The 21,553-nt window shown below is 54.9% G+C and overlaps 2 protein-coding genes across 3 annotated transcripts in view; one reads left to right on the forward strand and one right to left on the reverse strand.

Moving 5' to 3' along the window:
- The window catches only part of CHKB (choline kinase beta), a 124,265-nt gene extending 111,528 nt beyond the window's left edge, over positions 1–12,737 (reverse strand). The window contains exons 1-11 of one of the 2 annotated variants that reach the window (XM_063308861.1): positions 12,532–12,735; positions 11,123–11,231; positions 9,953–10,066; positions 8,873–9,006; positions 8,456–8,560; positions 8,005–8,063; positions 7,753–7,840; positions 6,455–6,563; positions 4,928–5,034; positions 4,587–4,668; positions 3,169–4,063 (exon numbers count right to left, since the gene is read on the reverse strand). In XM_063308861.1, the coding sequence (XP_063164931.1) occupies positions 4,007–4,063; positions 4,587–4,668; positions 4,928–5,034; positions 6,455–6,563; positions 7,753–7,840; positions 8,005–8,063; positions 8,456–8,560; positions 8,873–9,006; positions 9,953–10,066; positions 11,123–11,231; positions 12,532–12,710 (1,143 nt within the window). In that variant the 5' untranslated portion in view covers positions 12,711–12,735 and the 3' untranslated portion in view covers positions 3,169–4,006. Of the gene's footprint in view, positions 1–3,168; positions 4,064–4,586; positions 4,669–4,927; positions 5,035–6,454; positions 6,564–7,752; positions 7,841–8,004; positions 8,064–8,455; positions 8,561–8,872; positions 9,007–9,952; positions 10,067–11,122; positions 11,232–12,531 lie in introns of both variants that reach the window. The other variant, XM_063308862.1, reaches the window with a different exon arrangement.
- A 1,366-nt stretch (positions 12,738–14,103) lies between these two features.
- Positions 14,104–21,244, forward strand: LOC134501131 (adenylate cyclase CyaB-like). The gene is made up of 5 exons (XM_063308739.1): positions 14,104–14,222; positions 15,587–15,742; positions 18,612–18,713; positions 19,447–19,572; positions 21,101–21,244. Exons 2-5 carry the CDS (start codon positions 15,587–15,589, stop codon positions 21,242–21,244), a joined length of 528 nt encoding a protein of 175 aa, XP_063164809.1. The 5' UTR covers positions 14,104–14,222.
- Positions 21,245–21,553: the final 309 nt, after the last annotated feature.

A 21,553-nucleotide genomic window follows, 5' to 3' on the forward strand; every position in this document is an offset into this window, starting at 1 on the left:
GCGGCTTCGTGCCCACGCGCAGCGCCAGTCCCGAGCGCAGCGCTCCCCTTTGCCATTACTGCGACCGACCGGCCGCCCGGCGCTTTCCGTGGGCCTTGCGCAGCTCTCTTCGCTTCACAGGCCGCGGCTCCAGCCGATCCGGTCCTGGCAAAGCCCCGCTCTGCCCTGCGCGGGTCCTTTTCTGGAGCGGCTCGCAGACGCTTCCTTGCGCACACGGCCCTTCCGCACGTCCCCAGCAGAACACGCGTGCGAAGGAAACCCGCTCCCAGGCGGGGCCTGCACGGCGTCTGGTCTGGGTCGGGGCTGAAGCGCAAAGGCCTGGCGCCCGTCTGGCCGCGCCCCGCTCCAACTCATGTACACCCTTCCCACAACGCGCCACGCCACCAAAGGCAACGGGCCTGCCCTGCTCGAGCGCGTTGCGGGGACTCGGAGGTGGGGCGTCTGCGGCCGACTCCCTCTGAGTCCGGGCCCCGCTCTCCTCTCTCCCGGGGGCCGCTGCCGAGTCCCCGGGCCAGGCCGGCGCAGGGGCTCCCCGCGGTTGCCCCTCGCGCCTCTCCCCGGGGAAGGAACGGACGGAGGGCGGGTCTTTCCTTACGTCCTCAGCGCTGGGTTCGTACAACCCGCTCATTGGGTCAGGTAAAGGCCCAGCGGATGCGTTCACACGACAAGCTCAGCGTGGGTACTTTTAGCCTTGCTTTGCTGTATTTTCAGTCTCTTCCAATCTGCAAGAAGCTGCTTGATTGTTTTGCAAAGGGAAGGTAGAAGGCCAAAAAAATTTCAGAATCGTGTTTCCTTTAGCCAGAGAAGCGGCAGTCTCCTTCAAATGCAGATTAAAGGTCAGTTATGGATTTGGGGTAGAGGCCCTGAGCGGCAGGGGGCAAAGGGCAGGGCAGGGCAGGGGCTCAGCCCATCCCAAGCAGAGGCCCCTGACCTGATACACAGACCAGGCTCCGGCTAAGCCATGGTTTCATTAATTATTGTTTGTTGGCTAACCACCATTGCCTGGCTTGAACAAGCTTCCATGAGGCAGCGAGGTGGCAGAGGCCAAGCGGGGACTTCCTTGGCTGGCAGCAGGGACGTGCCCCCCTGCCTGGCTGTGCACATGAGGGGGATGGGCTTTGGGGACTTCTGCTGCAAAACGTGCAGCTGCTGCCACCCAGGAACAAGGAGGCTCCTTCCAGGCACGGCCTGTGCTATAAATAGAGGCCAGGATTTGGGTGAGAGGGCGCCTGGTGGGGAGGGGGCAGAGCTGCTGGCCTGGGCAGGAACAGGCCCTCCCCCACTGAGACACAGGCTGGCTGGCTGCCCTCCCCCACTGAGGTACAAGGAGGCCCCTTCTTCCCCTGGCCCTGGGCGGGCCTTCCTGGCACCCTTCTTGCCCTTCTCAAGGTCAGGCGACCCTGTCCCCAGAAGAGGATGGGCCGGCTCTGCTTGGACGCCTGTCCATCCAGCAGCCAGCGTCCAACAGTGGCCAGCCTGCTAAAAGTCCACCCATCTTAAACTTGCCAAGGTGGAGCAGCACTGTCTTGGACCTTCCCCTCCTCTTCTCACTTTGGCAGCCCCAGCCCCCTGCCCCGCCCAGCCCCACCTCAGAAGCAGCCTGGGAATTTGGGGGGTCAACCCTCAGAGCACCAACTAGGCCCATTGTTGGCAAAGTGGCACTAGGTCAAGCCAAGGTGAGCCACTTGGCTACCGCTGCCATGCCATTCCTTGTCCTGGAATGCTTCCCCTGGTGCCCTGGCCACCCTGGTTAGCATCCTCCATGTCCACAAGGTACTGCTGTGGGCTGCAGAAAGGAACTCAGAGGTGCCCTTGGAAAGTTCCATTCTCCCTGGGGCCCCTCCTTAACAACATGGCTTCAAAGACACCCAACAGCCTCTCACACTCGGCTCTTTCTCCTAGTGCCTGCCAGCCAAGGAAAGGGGAGGGCTGGGGGAAGAGCGGCATTGCAGCCCCCCCAGTCTGATGGGCATCCAAACTGGGCAGGCCGATCCCCTGGAGCGTGCTGGGAAGAAGAGTGGCAGGAACAAAGTGGTGGGTTAAATGTCAGAAGGGGTGGCCCCCCCTTGCTCAACTGGTTTGTGCAGGTGCTTCCGTGTTGGTGTTCTGGCTCCAAGAAAACCGGAAGTGGCTGTAGGGGAAGGGCCCCCTCTGGTGATCCGCAGCCTGCTGCATGGCCTTCTCTGGCACTCCAACAGGGGCTCCCATACCTGGTTGCAGCCGAACCAGGTTGGAATTCAGGTCACCCAGTGAAATACAGCCTGTTGGTGCCTTCGTCTCTCCCTAAAGATCTGTCCGTCCTTTCAATCTGACCCTTGCAACTTTCTCACATACCCAATTTTTGCAAGTGCTTCTCTTAATCCACTCAGCGCTTTCAGGTGGCCAGATCTGCATACTTTACAACCCACACAGTGCCCAGTCCAGTTTCCAATCAGGCCTTTCTTCCACTTTAGTCTGGACAGGGGAGCAAGTGGCCACCCCTGCCTGAGAGATGCAGCTTGTAGACTGCAGCGTGAATGCCCCCCCCCCCCCCGAGCTGCAGCATCTTCCAAAGTTTCTGCCTTCAGATCTCACTGTTTCAAGAATGCCTAAGATCAAGGGGCTTGCAAAATATTCTTTTTTACATGCCTTTTACTGATATACAAATATGCATGTTCAAATGCAATTTTCTACAAATAAACATTTTTTATTTTGTGCAATATCTTGACCGAGACTACAAAGCATTTATCAATAGCCCCACAGTTGCATTCCAGCAAGCTCTTTTGGGGCAGAACTCACAGCATCAGCATCATCCATGCCAGACATTTTATTAGCCCAGACTAAAATAAACAACAGAACAGAACAGGGGACTTAAATAATAAACATCAACCCCAGGCCTGAGACCAAAGCCAGGTTTTCAAAGCTTTCTGGAATCCTAGCAGAGAGGCCTCTGGGGGGGCAGGGTGGGATATGCTGTGTGGAGGGTGGGAGCTGCAATGGAGAATGCATGCTCCTCAGGCCCCGCAAGATGGCAGTATCTAATGGAGAGGACCTGGAACACACCCACTCTGCTGGAATGCACTGGGCGGGCAGGATCGATTGGAGACAGGCCGTCTCTCGGGTATCTGGGCCCTCTGCCACATAGGGCTTTATAGGCAATAACCAGCACTGTGAATTGCACTTGGAAACCACTGGCAGCTAACGCAGCTCATGCAGCAGTGGTGACACATGGGCACATTGAGAGGCGCCCGTTACTGCCTGTACCACTGCATTTTGAACCAGCTGGAGCTTCTGGGTGGTCTTCAAGGGCAGCCCCACATAGAGCACATTGCAATAATCCAATTGTGAGGTGACCTGGCATGAGTGACTGTCTGAAGGGCCTCCCAATTGAGGGAAGGGTGCAACTGGTGCGCACAATGAACCTGCGCAAAGGCCCTCCTGCCCACAGCTGCCACCTGCTCTTTGAGCAGTAGCTGCAGGTCCTGAAGGACCCCCAAGGTGTGCACCAGTCTTGAACGGGGAAGGGCAGCCCTATCCAAGGCCAAGGATGGTGACACCCCCAACCCAGCCTGCTGATGATGCCGCACCCCGAACCGGCGGATGGCCTCACCCAGGGGTTTCATGTGGATGCTGAACAGGAGAGGGGAGACATTGAGCCCGGAGGCACCCAACGTGCAAGGGGCAGTGGGCACGATCCCCGCCCCCACTGACCCCAAGTGGAACTGACTGCTGAGGCAGGTGAACCACTGGGGCACCACGCCTCCTGCTCCTCACCACCGCAGCCAGTCCAGAGGGATACAGGGGTGGACCACATGTCCTGCAGCGTCACAGGAACCCCCCCCCCAATTGGGTTAGAGAACATCGAGGCGTTGCTGAACTGCACCGGAGCACACATGAAGACAGCTTGTGCTGCAGAGGAAGGGCTGGCCAGCCAACCCCCCCAGGCTTGGTCCTTCAGGTCCACCTGTCCAGTGTGTCACACCCGGTCAGGCCACCCTTCTGGCAGCAGGTGCCGGCCAGCCAGCAGTCACTTGCCCCTGGCCTTCTGCTGGAAATAGGCCTCAAAGCGGCATTGGGCATATTCCTGGGCAGAAGGCAGACAGATGCCGCCTCAGGTCCTGCTGTGCAAAATGACCCACGTTCCTCCCCAGGCCCACTGTGCTCTAGGAAGAGGGAGCGGCAGCCCAGCGCCCGGAGGCCCCTTACAACGCCCCTTGCCATCGCCCTTGGGCCAGGAGCCCAGAAAACTGATGGCCTCTTAAGGTGGGAAAGAGCTGAAAACTGTAAGGCAAACCCTTGCAGGCACATCACAAGAAGCCCTCAAGGCTCAGCCACGTGTGCAGTTTTGCAGCCCTGGGAGCCTCTCGCCCCCGAAAGCTGCCCACCCATCTTCTACACCCAGCTGGAGCAACTTGGGAAGCTTCTGGGCTGCAGCAAATTAAGACTCCAGAGTCGGGGGCCTGTCCCTGGGACCCGGGTGTGCCGGCAGTGGCCCTTCCTCCACGGCCAGTGCACACCAAAGTGACGGGAAGCGGCCTGGAGAGCGCCTCTCCCTGCACCAGCCCCCGGGTTGGGTAGAGGGAAGGGAGCTGGCGGCTGGTACTCACCAGGTAGCCAAACTCGATGGTGGAGATCTTGGCCTGCAGGATGGACCACAGGCCCCAGAAGAAATGGGAGGCCAACGTGAACCTGGAGGCGGGAGGAGAGAGGTCAGCGGAGGGGGAGATGCTCTGCCCCTCTTGCCCCAAAGAGGCAGCCTCTCCAAATGGGAGCAAACGCGGCCCCCGCTTGGCAATAACGGGCAACAGAAGGTCTGCACGACGCCCCCCCCGGAAAGGCCACAGCTCTCACCCCCAACCCCGAAGGACGGCTGGTGCTGGCTGCTGCGGACACACTGGCCCAGCGGTTCTGAGTGAGGCTGCCCCCCTCCTCTGCCCCCGAGACTGACCGGCTGATCTCCAGGAGCATCTCGGCCTCCAGGCGCTCCCGATCTTCAGGTGAGGGGGCTGCAGCCTTCCCACCCGCCTCCTCCAGGTAGCACCGGATGAAGTGCAACTGGGGAAAACGAGGCAAGGAAATCAGAAACAGCTGGGGGGGAGCCTTCCTCGGCTGTGGCCCTTCTGCCTGGGAACCTGTCAGGATCCCTTGGGCCCTACGCTACTTTGGGAAGTCAACCCCCCCCCGAAGAGGCAAACCACCTGCTGCTGCGGAAACTGCGCGGGTGCATCCGGACTGTCCCTAGGAATTGAACCTTTGTTCCCGCCACTATGCAAAGATTCAGAGACCCCGAGGGAGGATGGCTGCTGAAGTAAAATGGGGACAGTGACAAGAAACTATGGAACTAATTGATGAGGAAGTAGATTTTGGCTGGACATCGCAAAGAATTTCATAACCTGTTCCTATAAATGAAACAGACAGCTCGGGAGGTGGATGATTCTCCTTTGTGGGAGGTGCTTAATTTACTCATTTGTCAGTTCTACACCCAACTGCCAGACAGACCCCTGGCAGTTTGCAGTCATTAAGAGCAACAAAAAACTAGGTATTCAAATTGAGACATCCACAGTAAAACACAAGATAAATCAACAGGCCAAATTCTAACCTAACTCAAGTTCCCTAAAATCAGAAAAGCTTGGGAGTCCAACCGAGCCGAAATAACTCAGTTTCCCAGAGGCCAAATCCGTCAGGACCAACCTGATTTCTAAGGGGAGGTTATTCTGTAGCGTAGCTGCTGCCAACTGAAAAGCAGTGCCTGTGAGCCTCTGCTCCACATGGAAAGAGTAAAGAGGATGGCTGCCCTGGGCTGAAGGTGGGACTAGATGATCTCTAAAGCCCCTCCCAACCCTGACATTCTCTGATTCTAAGGAAAAGGGAGTGCTGCGATCAGGAGACCAGGAGGACTTAGCTGAGGGGTTCAGCCTCCAGCTTTCTGTCCCAAGGAAAGCAGGCCTCTGCCCTGCTTCCCTTCTCCAACCGGAAAGCAGGACAGAGTTGAACATTAGATGTTTTTCTTGGATGTCAGCCGCTGATTTCCAGAGGAGCTGGGTTTGGGCTGGCTGCTTGTGTTGACCTGGTTCAGCTTCACAGGCTGCCTTGGGCATTCAGGGCAACTGATTTCTAACTTGGCAAGCAATGGGAACACCTGGGTGACACCAGGGCCGAAGCTCTGCCTTAACCCAGGGTTTCTCAACCTCGGCAACTTTCAGATGTGTGGACTTCAACTCCCAGAATTCCCCAGCCAGCTTGCACACTCTTCTGCTCCTGCAGGGAGACACCATCACACCTCCAGCCTTTGCTGTCAAAACTCCAGCAGTTCAATGAAAAGCTGCCATCGGGCAGGAGTTGGGTAATCCTTGATCGCACTCAGACCAAAGGGAATCACTGGACAAGAACTGGAATGGTCAATTTGGGGGTCCTGCAATTCTGCTCCCCCTCCCACCCAGCCCCTGCCCTCCCCGCAGGAGCCCAGGGCAATCACCTGCTGCTCCCGGCTGGGGTAGTTCTCCAGACTGGCTTTGTAGAAAGGCCATTGATTGTGGGCATAGCTGTAGACCCACTCGCAGAAGTGATTGGCAATGTCGAAGCCCCTGCAGGAGAAAGAGAGAGAGATGTCCAGGCCTTGGGAAAAGGAGGCAGGACTAAGCACTGGGTTTCCTCTGAACCCCCACCTATGCAGTAACCCACTTTTCTGAGTTTGCCCTGCCCAGTAAACCAAAAGGAAATTCTCTAGGCTAGTTTCACAGAATTGGCTGTGTTTGCACAACCTTCTTAATTAGGTCAGTTAAAGACCTGGAGGCTGCAAGAACATAAGCATGGTAAGCTTATTTTTAATCTTGGTTAAGGATTTTTGTTTTTGTGGTTTAATGCTTTAAACCCCAGACTGTGGGGTTAGTTTCTAGCATACTATAAAACATATTCAAGAAATGGGCCCGTTCGATAAATCAATTAAGGCTGTTGTGGAAAGACAACCATTATATTAAAATGTAAACAGATAATTTGTGATTAGCATTTGGTCACTTGGATGACCTCATCTGGGCCTGGAAACTAAGCCAGGTTGGGCCTGTTAGTATTTGGATGGAAGATCTCCAGGGAAACCATGACTGGAAAGCAGGAAAACATCCTGGAAGAAATGAAATGGCAAATCATGGCCCTAGGCTGCCAAGAAAACTACAGCTGGGCCCATGAAGTCACCAGGAGCCAAGCTTGGATCAGTGGGGACTATTTCTAGTTGGAATCAAACATGTTAGACTAGGCTAGAGGAGATCAGAAAATCTGTGGTGGGGCATATTGTAAGAATGCAGCGGTGGTCTTAGCGTGATACGTGAGCCAAGCTGTCATGCTGGACCATCGTACAGTTTGCCTGTCCGGGCGCAGCAATCTATTGGGCTCCATTAATGTAGGGGCAGAGCTAGGGGTGCTGCAGGAGCCCAGCCGACATGACCACTGCCTGGGATTGTGTGCATGGACTAGGCCCACCAAGAGGCAGCATCTGGATGACATCTCTCACGGTGCTTCGTACTGCCCAGCAACTGCGCGTGGGCACGGGCAGGGCAGCCCCCGACACTGACATCTGCTCTCTGCTCCACAGCTGACCATTTAAAATTATGTTTCAGTTTTAGGAGAGTTATGGTTTTTATGACGTCTCTGAGAATCTCCTGGAGACGTGCAACAGTGGCAGCTTAAGCAGATAACTGGCAAATGCCTCCTTGATCTGGTTGCTGTCAAAGCAACCCGAAGGCAAGGGGCTGTCCTGCCAAGCTGGGGCAACGGCCCTACCTGTAGTTATAGCTGCTGTACTCAAAGTCGATCAGCATGAGCCGGTCAGTCGAGCAGGCCTCGCGGCCAGCCAGGAGGAGAATGTTCCCTGGGTGGGAAGAAATGGGGAAGGGCCGTTGGACGGGGCCCGGCTCTGCTCCATCAGCCTGCCCAGCACCCGGAGGGCTCCTGTCATGCGACTGCCAAGATTCCCCAGCTGCTCGTGGGCGCCCGGATCCTTTTTCGCCCTCCACCCCTTCCAAATATCCTCACCTTCTTGTACATCATTGTGGCAGAAAACCACCGGGGACAGCGTGGCCTCTAGCAGCGTCCTGCAGTAACAGGAGAGAGAGAGAAAACTGGCAAGGAGGAAAGCTGCTTGGCATAGCACACCTCCTTTCCCTGAACAACGGAGGAGCACAACAGAAGCAAGGAAATTGTTTTGAACCACTGGAAGTGCAACTTCATGACACTCCCTGCTTCAAATATGAAACTGCATTTTGGGTGTGAAACACAAACTGCAGGACCACAGCAACTTTGTGGTCCAAGTGGGGACTGTTGCAAAACCGACAGGGAGCCAGGCAGGCTTGACAGGAATGATCTCCTCCTGGCCTGGCTGGAGTTCGGGAACGGCTAAGGCTGAGGCGCATGGGGCAACCGAAGGGTGGCCTGGAGGGGCAATCTGACAGCCCCACCAGAGTCCTCTCCCCAGGTGCCTGCTCACCTGAGGCTGTGCATTTCAGCCTCCAGGTTGTATGCCTTGAGCTGATTAAGCTTGTTCCGCTGGGCTTCCTGGGAAAACGTGAGTTCGGAGATCTGCTTCAGGTACCTGCCAGGAACGGAGCAGGATGAGGACAAGTCACTCCCCCACCCCCGGTCCGGCAGTCTGGGAGGGGAGGGCGTGGCCTCCCTGCCCTAGAGCAAACCCCTCTGGTCTCCTCTAAATGTGAGCATGGGTGGGGAGGCCCTTCCCAGGAGACCTTTGGTGCTGGGGGGGGGGCATCCAACGCGCAAGGCCAGCCCATCCAGAGATTTCCAGCCCATCCAGAGATTTCCTGCTGTGTGGAGCAGCCCCAGCAGGCCCCGGAGCTTCTGCAGCCAAGGGGCTAGCCCAGACGCTTAGTGCGCTGAGGGACCCTACCTCTCCATGGTCCCAAACATCCACTTGGGCTCCTTGTTGAAGGGCATCTCCATGCCGTGGAAGCGAGCCATCTTTACCGCAATCTCGGCTGAGATGCTGGGGTCCGGCAGGTCCTCCGTGACCAGGCGGCGGCTCTGGGGTGGGGGACACAGGGCAGTCCTGAGGCCGTGGGCAGTTGAAGGAGGGAGAGAGTCGGAAGCGTTTCTGCGAACCATTGTGGGAAAGGGGTGATGAGTGGAGGCTGCGGCGGATCATGAAGGCTCTGGGAGACCCTGAATTTATATTTATTTATAACCCTGGCAAATGGCAAAAATGCCTTGAAGCCACGTGGCGTGGGGGGATGAGCAAGACTGCAGGGAGCAAAGGACTAGAGACTCACATCGCACAAAGCCACAAGGCTTGTCTGGTTTGGGGATTACAAAACATCCCACTCACACAGCGTTCCAAAAGTCTTTGAAGACCTGGCTGTTTTCCCAAGCCTTGTGGGTGTGTGTGTGTGATGAGCCCCATTGATTGTTTTTTTCTTATACTGCGTATGTGTTTCCAGATATGCATGGCTCTTTTTTGCCTGTTTTATGGCTTTGTGGGTTTTTTCCCCTTAATTCTAAGCCATCCAGAGTTGGACGGCCTCTAAATTTAGTGAAGTAAAAAAATAAATTACGTGCAAGGCAGGGCTGTGTGTGATTCGGATGCAAGTCGAAACCTCTGCACAACGCGCCTCCCCTGCAGCAACTCTGGGCTCTCAGGACACCGTGAGCAGCTGTTGTGAGGAGAGCCCTGCCCCTCTGCTGGGGATGGCAGCCTGAGTGCCTTGAAGCAAGACCAGCGCCACGGGCAGAAGGCACTGGCGGCCCCTCAACCCACCCCGCCATGCTTGCCACCATTTAATGCTTCACGTGATTTCACAAAATGTGTGGGCAGAGCGCAAGAGTCAAGGCAATCCCAGCAGGATCACTGTGTGTTGGTGGCATTGCCCGGCTGGGTTCAGCCCCAAGGTGCAGCCTGTTCACTTCTGCACCTGTTCTGGAGGTATGTCCTACACGCCAGGGAAGAGCAGGCAGGGAAGGGGTGGCACGCTACCGGGATGTACTCTTCCAGGCGTCCCTGCGGGAAGATGCCATGCAGCCGTGGTCCCAGGGCCCGCTCAGCCAGGATGGCAAACATGACACTCTCAAGAACCAGCGAGTCGACCCCCTGGAGGAGAGAGGGAGGGAGCGAGGGACAGGGTGAATTGAAGGGGCCGTCCTCAAGAACACAGCCAGTCTCACAAGGGCGTGAGCCTTCCAACTGGGCCCCAGTGGGCCAGAAGGCCCCAGGGCATCGAGGCCCACTGGGCAGCCCCAGCCCTGCGAGCAAGGTGTAGAAGCAGCCTGTGCAAGCAGAGCACACGGTTGTCAGAGCCTGAAGCTGGTTTGGGAGAGTCCGCCCTCTTAGCACTTCTTCTGCAAGGAAAGCGAACAGCAGTGGGACTGAGGAGCTCATGTGAAGGGAGATGTGTGAGAAGGCATAAAATCACTTCTGGCAAATGCAAAGAGAACGGCTTTTCTCTCAAGGGACTAGAACTCGGGCCCCCCATTAATAGTAAATGCAGGGAGCATTCACATGCAGCCTGGGCAAAAACAAAGATGACTCCAATTCTCCGGATGCCTGCACTGGTCCTGAATCCTCCTGCAGAGGAAGACTGGAATCCCCTGGGAAATTGGTGGCCCCTAATTTAGATGCTTTTAAAAAAGGAGGGGAGGTCCGTCTGAGAGCAAAGTTCCCCATGGCTCCTAGTATCGACGGCTGCTGCATCCTGCATCCTGGGCAGCATCTTTCAGTACCGCCTCAGGAGGTGCCTCCTCTCCCCTCGTTAGCTTTCCCTGGTTGTCCATGGGGAGACACAGACCACTGCACCAGACGAAGGGGTTAAGCGGACCATGAGCAGGACAGAGACTGGAGTGAAAAGACAGCCCCCCATCCTTTACTGGCACCCTCCCAAGCAAGGCAGAAGAAGATCTAGATTGGATCTCTCTTTTCAGACAGGTTTCAGGCCAGGACACGGTACTGAGATGCCACTGACTGAAAGCTATTGGCTCGTTGACTTCTGGCAGAATCAGAATGGGGGCGGTGACACTGCCCTGCTCCTTATGATCTCTCAGCAGCTTTCAGTACTGTCAGTCAGGATATCCGTCAGCCCCAGGAGCAGGCAGATGAAAAGGTAGTTCAAGGCCCAGAAGGGGAGCTCAGAGACCAGGCCAAAGGACTCACCTGGAGGATAACACCATAGATGCGCAGCAGGACCTGGTGCGGCTCATCCTCCGCAGTCGTGATGTGCTCCGGCAGAGAGCACTTGTACAGCAGGTTACTCAGCCCACCACTGTTGAGGAAGCAAAACCAGGAAGGCTGAGGAAGGAGACGGAGCCAGCTGAGGAGAGGATCAGCTGGTGGAACAGGGCAAGGCACATGGAGGGACAGCAGCACCTGCCTCCTCCTGGGGGCGCAAATGAGTGGCTGTGAATCCTGTGAAAGTGCGCGGCTTGCCGCTTCTCCCAGACTCCAGGCACACAGAGTCTCAGAGGAATGTTCCGCATCGCCTGGAGGGGTCCCAGCGGGGCTGCCCTCCCCGAGGCGAGGAGCAGGTCAGAGCAGCCTGGAATTCCCTGACCTCTGGCCTGGCCCTTCCTTGTGAGGGGGCCTGGTCCTGGGAGTGGGATGGAAAGCATGCAGTTAAAGTCTATGGAGTGAGCAGAGCTGCCACCGATCAAAACCTTTATTACCGCCTTTAGGCCAGAGAATGCTTCAAGAAAAACACATAAACCCTATAATGATTAATAAAATGAAGTAAACATAAAATACAACAAAATTGCATGAAAATGAATTAATATAGTAATAATAATAGAGATAACAGTGGCAACCACCAACATTTGGACTAATCTTCAGTTGCAGGTAGGACAGATGAAAGAGAGAGACGATGGCACAGCCTCACTTGGGCAACCTGGAAAGATATGTCAGGGTCCTGGCCAGACAGAAGCTGAACTCGGACCAGGAGGTGCCAGGCAAACTGCAGCAGCTGATCTCGCACCATCTCAGGGCCCTTCTTCAGGGAGAGGGGGCAACCGGGCTCAACCGCAGCTGGATCCAGGAGGCGGCGCAGCACAGCCCCCTTCAAGGCTGCCGGCAGCCCTCCACACAACCTTCGACGGAGCCTGCGCTGCGCCCTGCCTCTCCCGGAGCCCCTGGACAAAAGTGGGAGCCGCCGGGAAGCGGCCAACCGAGCGGAGGTGCTGAGGAGCGTCGTGCCAAGAGGTGAGGGGGCTACGCGGGGCCAGAGCCGCTGCCCGGCCACCGGCAGCTCTGCGAGCGCCTGCCAGGACGCGTCGGGACCCGCCGGGCGCTTGGGGGCCCTCACCGGGACCGAGGGGCGGCCCGCGCCAAACAGCCCAGCCCGCGCCCCGAGCGGCAGCAGGCGCCCAACCCAGCGGGCATCGGGCGGGGGCAGGAGGGCCTGAACCGCCCTGCTCCGACCCGCCTCCCGTCTGCCGCCGCTGTTCCCGGCCCTCCCCCCCGGCGACTCGCGCCTCCCGGGCGAACGAGAAGCGCAGCGGCCGCGGATTCCGCGGGCGCACCGCCGCGCGCCAGCGCAGGCGGGGCGGGAGACGTCACGGCCGGCGGCTCACCTGACGGGGACGATGCCTAGCTCCTCGGGCCCCGCCAGGCGGCGCCAGGCCCCGGCCAGGAACTCGCGACACCAGAGGAAGGCGCGCAGGCGGGTTGGCGCGGGCACGGCCGGGCAGCCGCGGGGCGAGCGGGGCCCGGCGCGGTCTCCGTCGGGCCCGTCTTCTTCCGGTGTCTCCATCGCGAGCCTGCCGGCGCCGCGGCCGCCCATCCCAGAGTGCCGCCCCTCAGCCGCCCGGCCAATGGCGGCTGCGCCTCTCCACCTGCCCGTCATCCTTCCGCCCGCCCACCTGCGCTGCGATTGGCTCGTTCTGGCGCCGGCGGAAGGAAGCCGCGCTGCAGTTCGGGCCGAGGGAGAGAGGGTGGGGCAAGCCCGAGGCCGCGGCCAATCGGAGGCTGCCTCCCGGGCCCGCCCGGCGGCCGTGACGTAGGGAAGAGCGGCGCCAATCGCGAAACGGCGGACTCCGTCGGGGATGGTCGAGAGCGGCGTGGCGTCGACGCGTGTACTGGGGTCCGTGTGAACGCGCTACCAGGGCAGGAGCAAGCTCCGACCCGCGACTGATGGTGTGTTCCCTCGAGAAGGCGAGCTAACCGGGGTTGCGGCTTCACGCGGGGGAAGAGAATTGTGATACAGCCGAGTGCGCTGCGGAAATATTGTGCATCCCCAAGGGCACGGCCCAGTTCGCCTTTCCCGCCCTGTGGTGCCACCCGGGTGGGGCTGCTTAGGAGCTTCCTCCCGCCCATGGCTTTGCTGAGACGAGCGACTGCCCGAAGCTGCCCAGGAGGCTCCCGCGGCTGGTGCGGGCTGGACCTGCCTCTCCCCGCCCCCCTCCGTTGCGGGGCCTCTCTAAAGGGGGCGTGGAACCAGCTGAGAGCTACACGTGCCTGGTCCGGGTGCTCTTTTCTGGGCGGTCGGTTTGCAGACGTTTCATCGCCCCCCAGGTCACACCGTCGGGGCGAGGGAGGGCGGGTTAAACCGTGGGGCAATGAAACGTCTGCAAGCCAACCAATCGAAGCGAATAGTTGTGGCTCCGGGTTGAACCGTGGAGTCCTCGGTGCTCTCTGAGCCTGGTTGTTTTCTTGCGGACGCTTCATGGCCAGACTAGGCAGCATCTTCAGTGCGAGGAGGGAGAGGGCCTCGCTCTCCGTTTATACACCGTGGCTTGCCCTGCTTGTGTTGGTGGGGGTGTTGTTGTCTCCCTGGGAGTTCCTTGACAGGGCTGTTGTTTGCTGCTTGGTTGACTGCCTGAGTTAACGGTTCCTTGATTAGGGTGTATTGTGCTGTTCGATGGTTCATCTGGGGTTGGCTGCTCTGTCTGAGTGCCAGGCTTCCAGGAATTCTCTGGCATTTTTGGGTTTGGCTTGGTTTAGGATGCTCACAGTTTCCCAGTTGAAACTATGGTTGAGTCTGTCCGTGTGTTGTGAGATGAAGGAGTTCTCATCGTGTCTTCTGACTGCCAGTGGGTGTTCGTGGATGCGCTCTGCTGGTCTTCTGCCTGTCTGTCCTACGTAGTGGCTGTTACAGTCTTTGCACTGTAAGTTGTAGATAACTCCTGCCAAGCCAACCGCCCAGAACTCCAGAGGATCCCCCTCCGCTGAGCACCGGAGGGAGGAAGAAAACCCTGCTCCGTCTTTGCAACTAGGAGGGTGTGGCACCCCCAACAGCAGCTCTGTAGAGTGTCAGCCCCACCAGGTAGACCACACCAGTAAACCAAGCCCCCCCCCCCCCCCCCGGTCTGAAACTGCTCTTACTAAGATTGCCTGTAATAACCGTCTGACTGGGCTGGATTGCAGTGCTTCTCTTGGTGATGCAGCCACTTTAAGATTTTATTTATTTATTTATCAAATTTTATCACCACCCAACTCCCCCCAAAAGGGGAAAGATAAAAGATGGGGGGACTTCAACTCCCAGAATTCCCCAGCCAGCATGCCATCTTAAAGCGGCTGAGGTTGAGAAGCATTCCTCCGATGAATCAGGTTGGCTTCTGTCTGGGCTGCTTCCAAATGTTACCTCATTTCTCCGAACTTAAGCATGCTTCGGCCCCTTTTGCCTGGGGAGCGGTGCCTGTGAATCTCCACCGCAGTTCCCTTCCTGACTCTCGACACCAAGTCCTCTGTGGGAACCTCTCCAGACCCACCGCGTGAGGTCCCTTGTTGGAGATGCTGCGTGGTCGCGCTTGGCTTCAGTACGGTGGCCAACCTATTTTCTCCCTGTGAGATGTCCTCTGAGTTAGAACCGGGCACGGGATTTATTCTGACTCCTGCTTTAGTGTGTGCAGTTTCTATTTACTGATATTTTACTTTTGTAAATGGAAACTGACAAAGTTCAAAGCTTTGCATGTTTTTCTTAACACGGGCACGTGTGCTCCTGAAGATGCCATTTTTTTGCAACTGATTTATTTTTTTGACTTTACTCAAATCCTGCAGGAAAGGAATGCTTCCTTTAAAGAAGCAACTAGGCTTTTTTGCATTGTCAATAAATTCTGTTTTTACTTTAAAGGAAGATTTCCTTTTGTTTAAAGAGAGAGGTGTCTGCCTTTAGTGGTTTGTGCAAAACATGGAGAGAGAGAGGTACCAAACCAAGGGGTGCTGGATGAGAAAGGATCCACGGAGCCCCAGACTGGCAGCTCTTAGACAGGGAAAATCTTGTCAGTCTTCTGAGGCTGTTTTCATAGCCGTTGGCTTGCCTCGCTTAGTAACCTTTCCTCTGAATGCACTTGTACCTCTCTGTCTTTCCCATCACTGCTGCCCCTGAAATTATTTGGGGTGCTTTCTGCATGCGTGGTAGACAGTTGGCCTCCATGTTTTGCCCAAAAAGAAATCCTGTCCCTGAAGAAAGATCGAGCCTGTTACCTGCACTGCGGTTCTTCTAAACACAGAGCCAGGGTGGGCATGGTGTGCCAGGGTACCCCCTTTGAGTGTGTTCAGCCCCGTACCACAGACAGGTGCTGCCCCCAGCAGCTCTAATTTGGCAGTTGATGGGCTGATCTCCTTGGAGATGGGGGTGGGATTCCTAAAGCCACCCTTGGCTTCCCTTGATCTCCAATTGTCTTTCAGATGCCAGCAAACGTGGAGATCAAGGCCCGGGTGCAGGATCTGGCCCAGCTGATCAGCAGGGTGGAGCAGCTGAGTGGATCCCACGGCTGTGTCCTGCTTCAGACAGACACTTTCTTTCCTGTCCCCCATGGACGGCTGAAGGTTCGCGACCTCAGAGTGAGTAAGCCAGCCAGCCAGCCAAGAGGGCTGTCGGGCTCAATTTGCTCGCCCTGTTTTGCCTTCTCAAGGGAATCTGTATTTTTTTAGTTGGCCTTCATATTTGTTAAGTTCCTGACTCTGGTTCCAAATCATTTTTTAAAAATGCATTTAGAAGCATATTAAATGTCTGCTAAGGATCATTATGACACATTCAGAAAAGTTTCATATTATCTCCAGCTCTTCCATCCCTAACTGGTATGTTAAGAGGCATTTCCCTGGGGAATGCAAGGAATTCTTTTTCCATGCAGCCTGGCAGAAAGGACCCCCTTCCGATGATAGGTGAGAATCTTTCCAGCAGGCTCCCTCTGCCCACGTTAATTTCTCAGAGCAGGCAAAACTGTGTCACCACCAAAGTTTAGTATGTATCTGCTTAAGCAAGTCTCCTAAGCAGTTTTTTTCCTACCTTTCAGGCACTTTTATCTCTAATGTTGCTGCTGCTGCTAAGGAATGCTCCTTTTTGCTCAAACTTGATTTTGGTAATGCTCTTGGATCAAAAATGAGGCTGATTTCAGGCTTAAATCCAGTGCTGAGTTCTAGCATTCCTGAATTTGGTAATCTTAGTGATCCAATATTGGAATTTTCCTTCCAACATTGTAGAAGAAGTGGCAGCCCTAGAAATCGTTTGCTACACTTCCAGTCTTTCTCACCCTTTCCCCTCTTTCCTTTATTCTCCTTTCTTTCCTCCCTGTTCTTGCAAGGTTGGTAAACATTACTCTTTTTCCCAGGTCTTGGAATACACACTTGGTTTGCCTTGTGTGCAGAAAAGCTCTTCCCTTGAGCTCTCTGTTTGTCCTGCCCAGTGTCTCTCCTTTTCTTTTTACCCGAGGTTCCTGAAATAATAGTTCTTCCTCAGTTTTCAATCTACATTTCTACCAGTCATCTTAGAAGATAATGACCAGTGTTTTGGGAAGGGACATTCCACAGCAGGGTTTCTCAACCTTAGTGACTTTATGATATGTGGACTTCAACTCCAGGATGCTGGCTGGGGAGTTCTGGGAGTTGATATCTTAAAGCTGCCGAGGCTGAGAAACCCTGCTCTGCAGGACCTGCATTGCCTCGTGTCATTAACATGATCTGTTAGCACAAGTTGGGCATATTCTGTGAGAAGACAGTGTCTGTTCAGACAACCAGCTGCTGCTGCTGCAGAGGAGGAGGATAGAAGTTCAGAGTCTTGTGGGCAGAGGGGCAGTTTGCCAGGCTACCATTCTAAGTGTGAGTTACCTCTTTTTATGGTCAAAGTCAAGGACTTGATAAGTGTGCCTAGAAGAAGCTGGAGTCTGAATGCTCGCGCGCTCTCTCTTCCCTGCCAGAAGTAGACTGGGGCCAATTCAGCCTGTCCTCCCTCTGAGCACTGAGATATGAGTTCTTGAGTGAAACAGATTGGCAGGGCTTCAGATCAAAGACCTTTCTCCAATCTGCTGCCCTCAGATGAAGATCTGCTGGCTGAAAGCGATGACTTTTCCATCCAGAAGGTTCCAAGCTGGGAAGACTTGCCTGGACTAGGCAGAACGGTATCCATTAGTTTTGGCAGGCTCAGGGTTGGGTGTCTGGCTGGATGTGCAAAAGCTTTTCCAGGGCTGAGAATGCCACCTGGCCAGTCGGGACCAGCTGCACGTAGCCTCCCACTCACCCTGTGGATCAGGTTGCTCATTGCTTCGCTAAAGACACGACTTTGTGGGATCTGGAAATGTTTTTAGTTGGTGTTAGCATTCCAGCTTCCAAGTTGGTTTTCATTTTATGTGAACATTGTCAATTGTATCGTAAACTCTTGAAAATAATGAAAATGAAATGTCACAACCCTCCCCCCTTTTTTTTGGCTGTTCTGTCCAAGAACTTTCAATAATAAGCAAGTCAAGCCCACAGGTTTGTTTAACCTTTGCAGGCCCTTCCCTGTTTGGCATGCTGGCATGCTCATGCTGTGTCCTGTTCACGGTTTCAATGTAGTTTATACATCGTAACGTTTCACGTGCCATGGCGCTGATGCGCGTTTCTGTTTGGGAGGGAGCTGCTGTGAGACCTTGTACCAAGCTCTGTATGTGGAATCAGGAGAATGGAACGTGTTTGGGTTATTTTCTCTGCTCGAGGCCTTTTCCCGCAGACCATCAGGAACCGTTAGGAGCACCTGGGATTGTGGACTTGGGAAGATTCTACGGGGGGAGGGATTTCGTTTGCGCCGAGGGTTTTTAGTTTGAATTCGGCGCACTTTCATCATTCTCAGCTTTCTTTGCGATCCTGCATGCTATTCTTCAATAAATCAGATATCTCTGAAACCCTGCTTATGAGTCTGATATCCATTTGAATAGGCAATCCTTACATGCTGAGGATTAAGCAGGCAGGCAGCTCCCAGCAGCTGTAACTCCAGAGTTGGAGTGTGTGTGTGATCCTGCAGCTGGGCCTTCAAGGCGCCTAGCTGTATTTCCACCAGGCGGCTTCTGAAGGTGGAACCCTTCTACATTTGCAGCATAGGCAAGATGTGTGCTAACCGAGAAGTACCATAAGGCAGACCTCCCCACGTGTTTTGGACTACAACTCCTATCATTCTTAGCCAGCACAGCCTTAGGACATTCTGGCTGGGATTTTGTGAATAATTCAAGGAGGGGCTGGAGTTTTGGCAGAGGCCCTCTGCAGTCTGTTGCTCTCTGGTCCTACCTCGCTAGCCACAGACTGCAGAAGGCTTCTGTCAGAACATCGTTCCCTCCTTGAACTACAGCCTGGCAAGCCAGTTTTAATAAAGTCAGATTAATTTGCAGACCTGCTCTGTATGTCTGGTCTGATCCTGATCCTTTGACCAGGCAAGGTGGACTGTTGACCAACGTTGTCTTTGTAGGATGGCCGAGGACAGCTGGTGTTTTATGACCGGCCGAACACAAGAGCCCCCAAGCTCTCTTGCTTTACCATCTCTCCCACAGATGACCCCAGAGGACTTGTGGTAATGCTTCATGGACGGGGAAGCGCTGCTTGCTGTGGGAATGGCAGCAGGGGGCTGGTGCGGAGGGCCCCAGGCTTTTGGAGCCACAGAAGAGCCATTCTGGATGGGAACAGAATCCAGCTCTGCTCCCAGGATCCATGTGAATGGCTTGGGCGTTTTTCCAGGTCAGGTGGTGCCCCACATTCCACACCAGATGGATTGTGTATGGCCAGTTCCATGCAGATGATGCAGCGGGCAACTCTGCTAAAGCTTGGAAGCTCTGGGCCTGGGAACACCCCTGGATGACACCTGGAGGGTTTTGAAAGGAAGGCAGGTTCAGAAAGTAATGAAGCTTTGTACCTGTTCCCCCGTGGAGATCAGGGGACCTTTGGAAGCCCAGGCAGGGCCCAGCGCACTAGTCTCTCCCGTTTCCCACGGGGGCCATCCATCTGCTTCTGGTACGAGTACCAGCAGTTGAGGAGGACAGACCGTCCTCCCCTGCTCCTGTGCCCCAGGGGCTGGCGTTGGGAGGCCTCTGCCTCTTCTTCATCTCCCCCATTGTAGCCCATCGACTCCCCGGAGATCCCTTGGGCCTCGTATCCAGGGAAGGAGAGAGGAAGGGCCTTGAGGTCTCTTAGAATGGGGATTCTGTGGCTCAAACCTAGAACAACTAGTTTGACCACTGACTGGTAAGCTGGTGTAAGGCCATGCTGCATTCTGCAAGCCTTAAGGTCCTGGCTTTTCTCATGCACAGGCAGTGCTGTCCCAGGCGCTTGGCGAGCAAGGAGTGGTGAAGAAAGAGCGCCATCTTTACATGGTGGGCCAGACCCGGGTCCATGTGGATCACGTGGAAGGACTGGGTGACTTTGTGGAGCTGGAGGTGAGGAGGACTGTCTGGTGGTGGAGAGGAATGGTGTTTTGGAATCTTAAAGTGGCCAAGGTTGAGCAACACTGTGTTAGGAGGCACATCCTGACTGTACAAACTGTCAGCCAGTAATACAGACTGCCCCGTGAAGATGTAAGTTCTTTGCTGGAGGTGGTCAGGTGGTCCGGTTGTTAATCTGATACATCAGAAAAACTGAGGGAGGGGGAGATTGGACTAAATGACCCCTAAGAGCCCTTCTGACTCTGGTTGTGTGACATCTCGAGTTGCCATAAAGAAGAGGAAGAGAACTTTTTCGCCCCAGCGGGCAGGATCAAAAGCAATAAGGTGAAACTACAGGAAAGTAGATTTATGTTATTAGGAGGAATTCCCAATAGAGCTGCTCAGCGGTGGCACAGGCTGCTTCGTGAAGAGGCCACTGGGGGTCTTCAGACTGGGGTCGGATAGCCATCTGTCCAAAACATTTTAGTAGATCGCACACTGAACTAGCTGGCCACCGAGATCCCTTCCGCTTCTCTAATTCTGTGTGTGGCAGTTGCCCAGTGCCTCTGGCAACAGGGAAGGAAGTTCCTCTCTCCCCCTGCTCCCAAAGCTGGAATAGAAGTACCCTGAATCGTTCCTCCTTTGTCCCTGACGGCAGGCTGGAGGAGGTAAACACAGTTTGCCATATTGTCACATGGTCTCCCAGATAGTCAGACCGTGCCTGGAGGTGATAAACATGGTCTGAGAAAAGAGCTGTGGAAGAAACAGGTGTTTTCGTGTGCAGAAAACAGTCTCTCAGGGAGAGTGGAAAGGAAGTTAACACAGCTAAGGAACTGGAAGGAAGGGAATTGTTGGAGCTGGAGAGATGGAGGAGGAGGAGATGCCTGGCAAGCCAAAAGGCAATTTTGCCTGCTAAAGAAATGCCAGTTCTGGCATGGATGGAGGACCACAAGACCTGCAGGCTCTTGGGGGAATACCGATCACTGAAGACGGAGGGAGACCAAGCTCTGAGTGATCTGTCTGCCATGCATGGAGTTCCCAAGGGAGAAAAATGTCTGAAGGCCAATATTCTGCTAGCCACAAGTGGTTGGGAGCTAAGTTTTATCTGAAACCCTGATTAACTGTAAGGGGAACTTCATTATTGTTAGGCACGTAACAATAGATTAAGAACGCTGCCTTCAGAAGAAGCATTACAGTTCAAGTGGGGAAATAGTTAATCGCCGAATGTCAGAGCAATTACAATCACAAAGTGATTTGCTGAGTTTACTGAATTCCAACCTTTTCACATTGGTTATAGCAGGAGGAGGGGTGGGGCTGGATCTGAAGATCCATCTGATTAATCTGCTTTAGCACCGTGCTGCTTCCTCTGCTATCTAGCCATAAAAGCCAGCCTCTCAGAGAAACCACCTTTCGTCCACCTCACGCTGTTATAAATAAATTTCTGGTTTCACAAAACAGGTTCTTGCCTGTCGGGCTTGAGAGCCCTCCCTTTCTTTGCCGTACTCATGAGCGCAATGCTCTGTTTCCCTGTTTGTTCTTGCAGGTGATGTTACAGGAACATCAGAGTCTCCGGGAGGGTGAGGAAGTGGCCCAGCAACTGATGTGCAAGTTGGGCATAGAGGAGACAGATCTGATCAGTGGGGCTTACCTGGATCTTCTGCTGGCAGGAGGGGAATCCCATCTGTGACGATGGACCATTGTGAGGGTTGGAGAACATCTGGGGGGCATCTTGCCCCTTGGTTGAATAAAATGCAATGGATGCTGAGACGAGTGCGCTGAAAAACGAGTGAGCGACCCTCCTCGGGAAAGGCAGTATATTTTGTACCTGAAGACCACAGATCCTAAGTTATATCAAATCAAAATTTGGCTTGGCCTGGAAGGAGCTGAAAAGCTCAGGGGACCTCTTCTGGCAGAGGTGTCTTTGTGGAAAGACTGCAGTGTACTTTGTTCCTGAAAAGGAATTTAGGTGCCCACCCTAGTTTCAACTCAGTGATGT

This window comes from Candoia aspera, chromosome 7, assembly GCF_035149785.1.
Source record: "Candoia aspera isolate rCanAsp1 chromosome 7, rCanAsp1.hap2, whole genome shotgun sequence".
NCBI lineage: Eukaryota > Metazoa > Chordata > Lepidosauria > Squamata > Boidae > Candoia > Candoia aspera.

What these genes read in the sequence shown, in the direction of transcription:
- LOC134501131 (XM_063308739.1), top strand. Translation starts at nt 15,587, where the DNA reads ATGCCAGCAAACGTGGAGATCAAGGCCCGGGTGCAGGATCTGGCCCAG. An exon ending in TGAAGGTTCGCGACCTCAGA is followed by an intron (nt 15,743 to 18,611) that starts GTGAGTAAGCCA and finishes TTGTCTTTGTAG; the next exon opens with GATGGCCGAGGACAGCTGGT. An exon ending in ATGACCCCAGAGGACTTGTG is followed by an intron (nt 18,714 to 19,446) that starts GTAATGCTTCAT and finishes TCTCATGCACAG; the next exon opens with GCAGTGCTGTCCCAGGCGCT.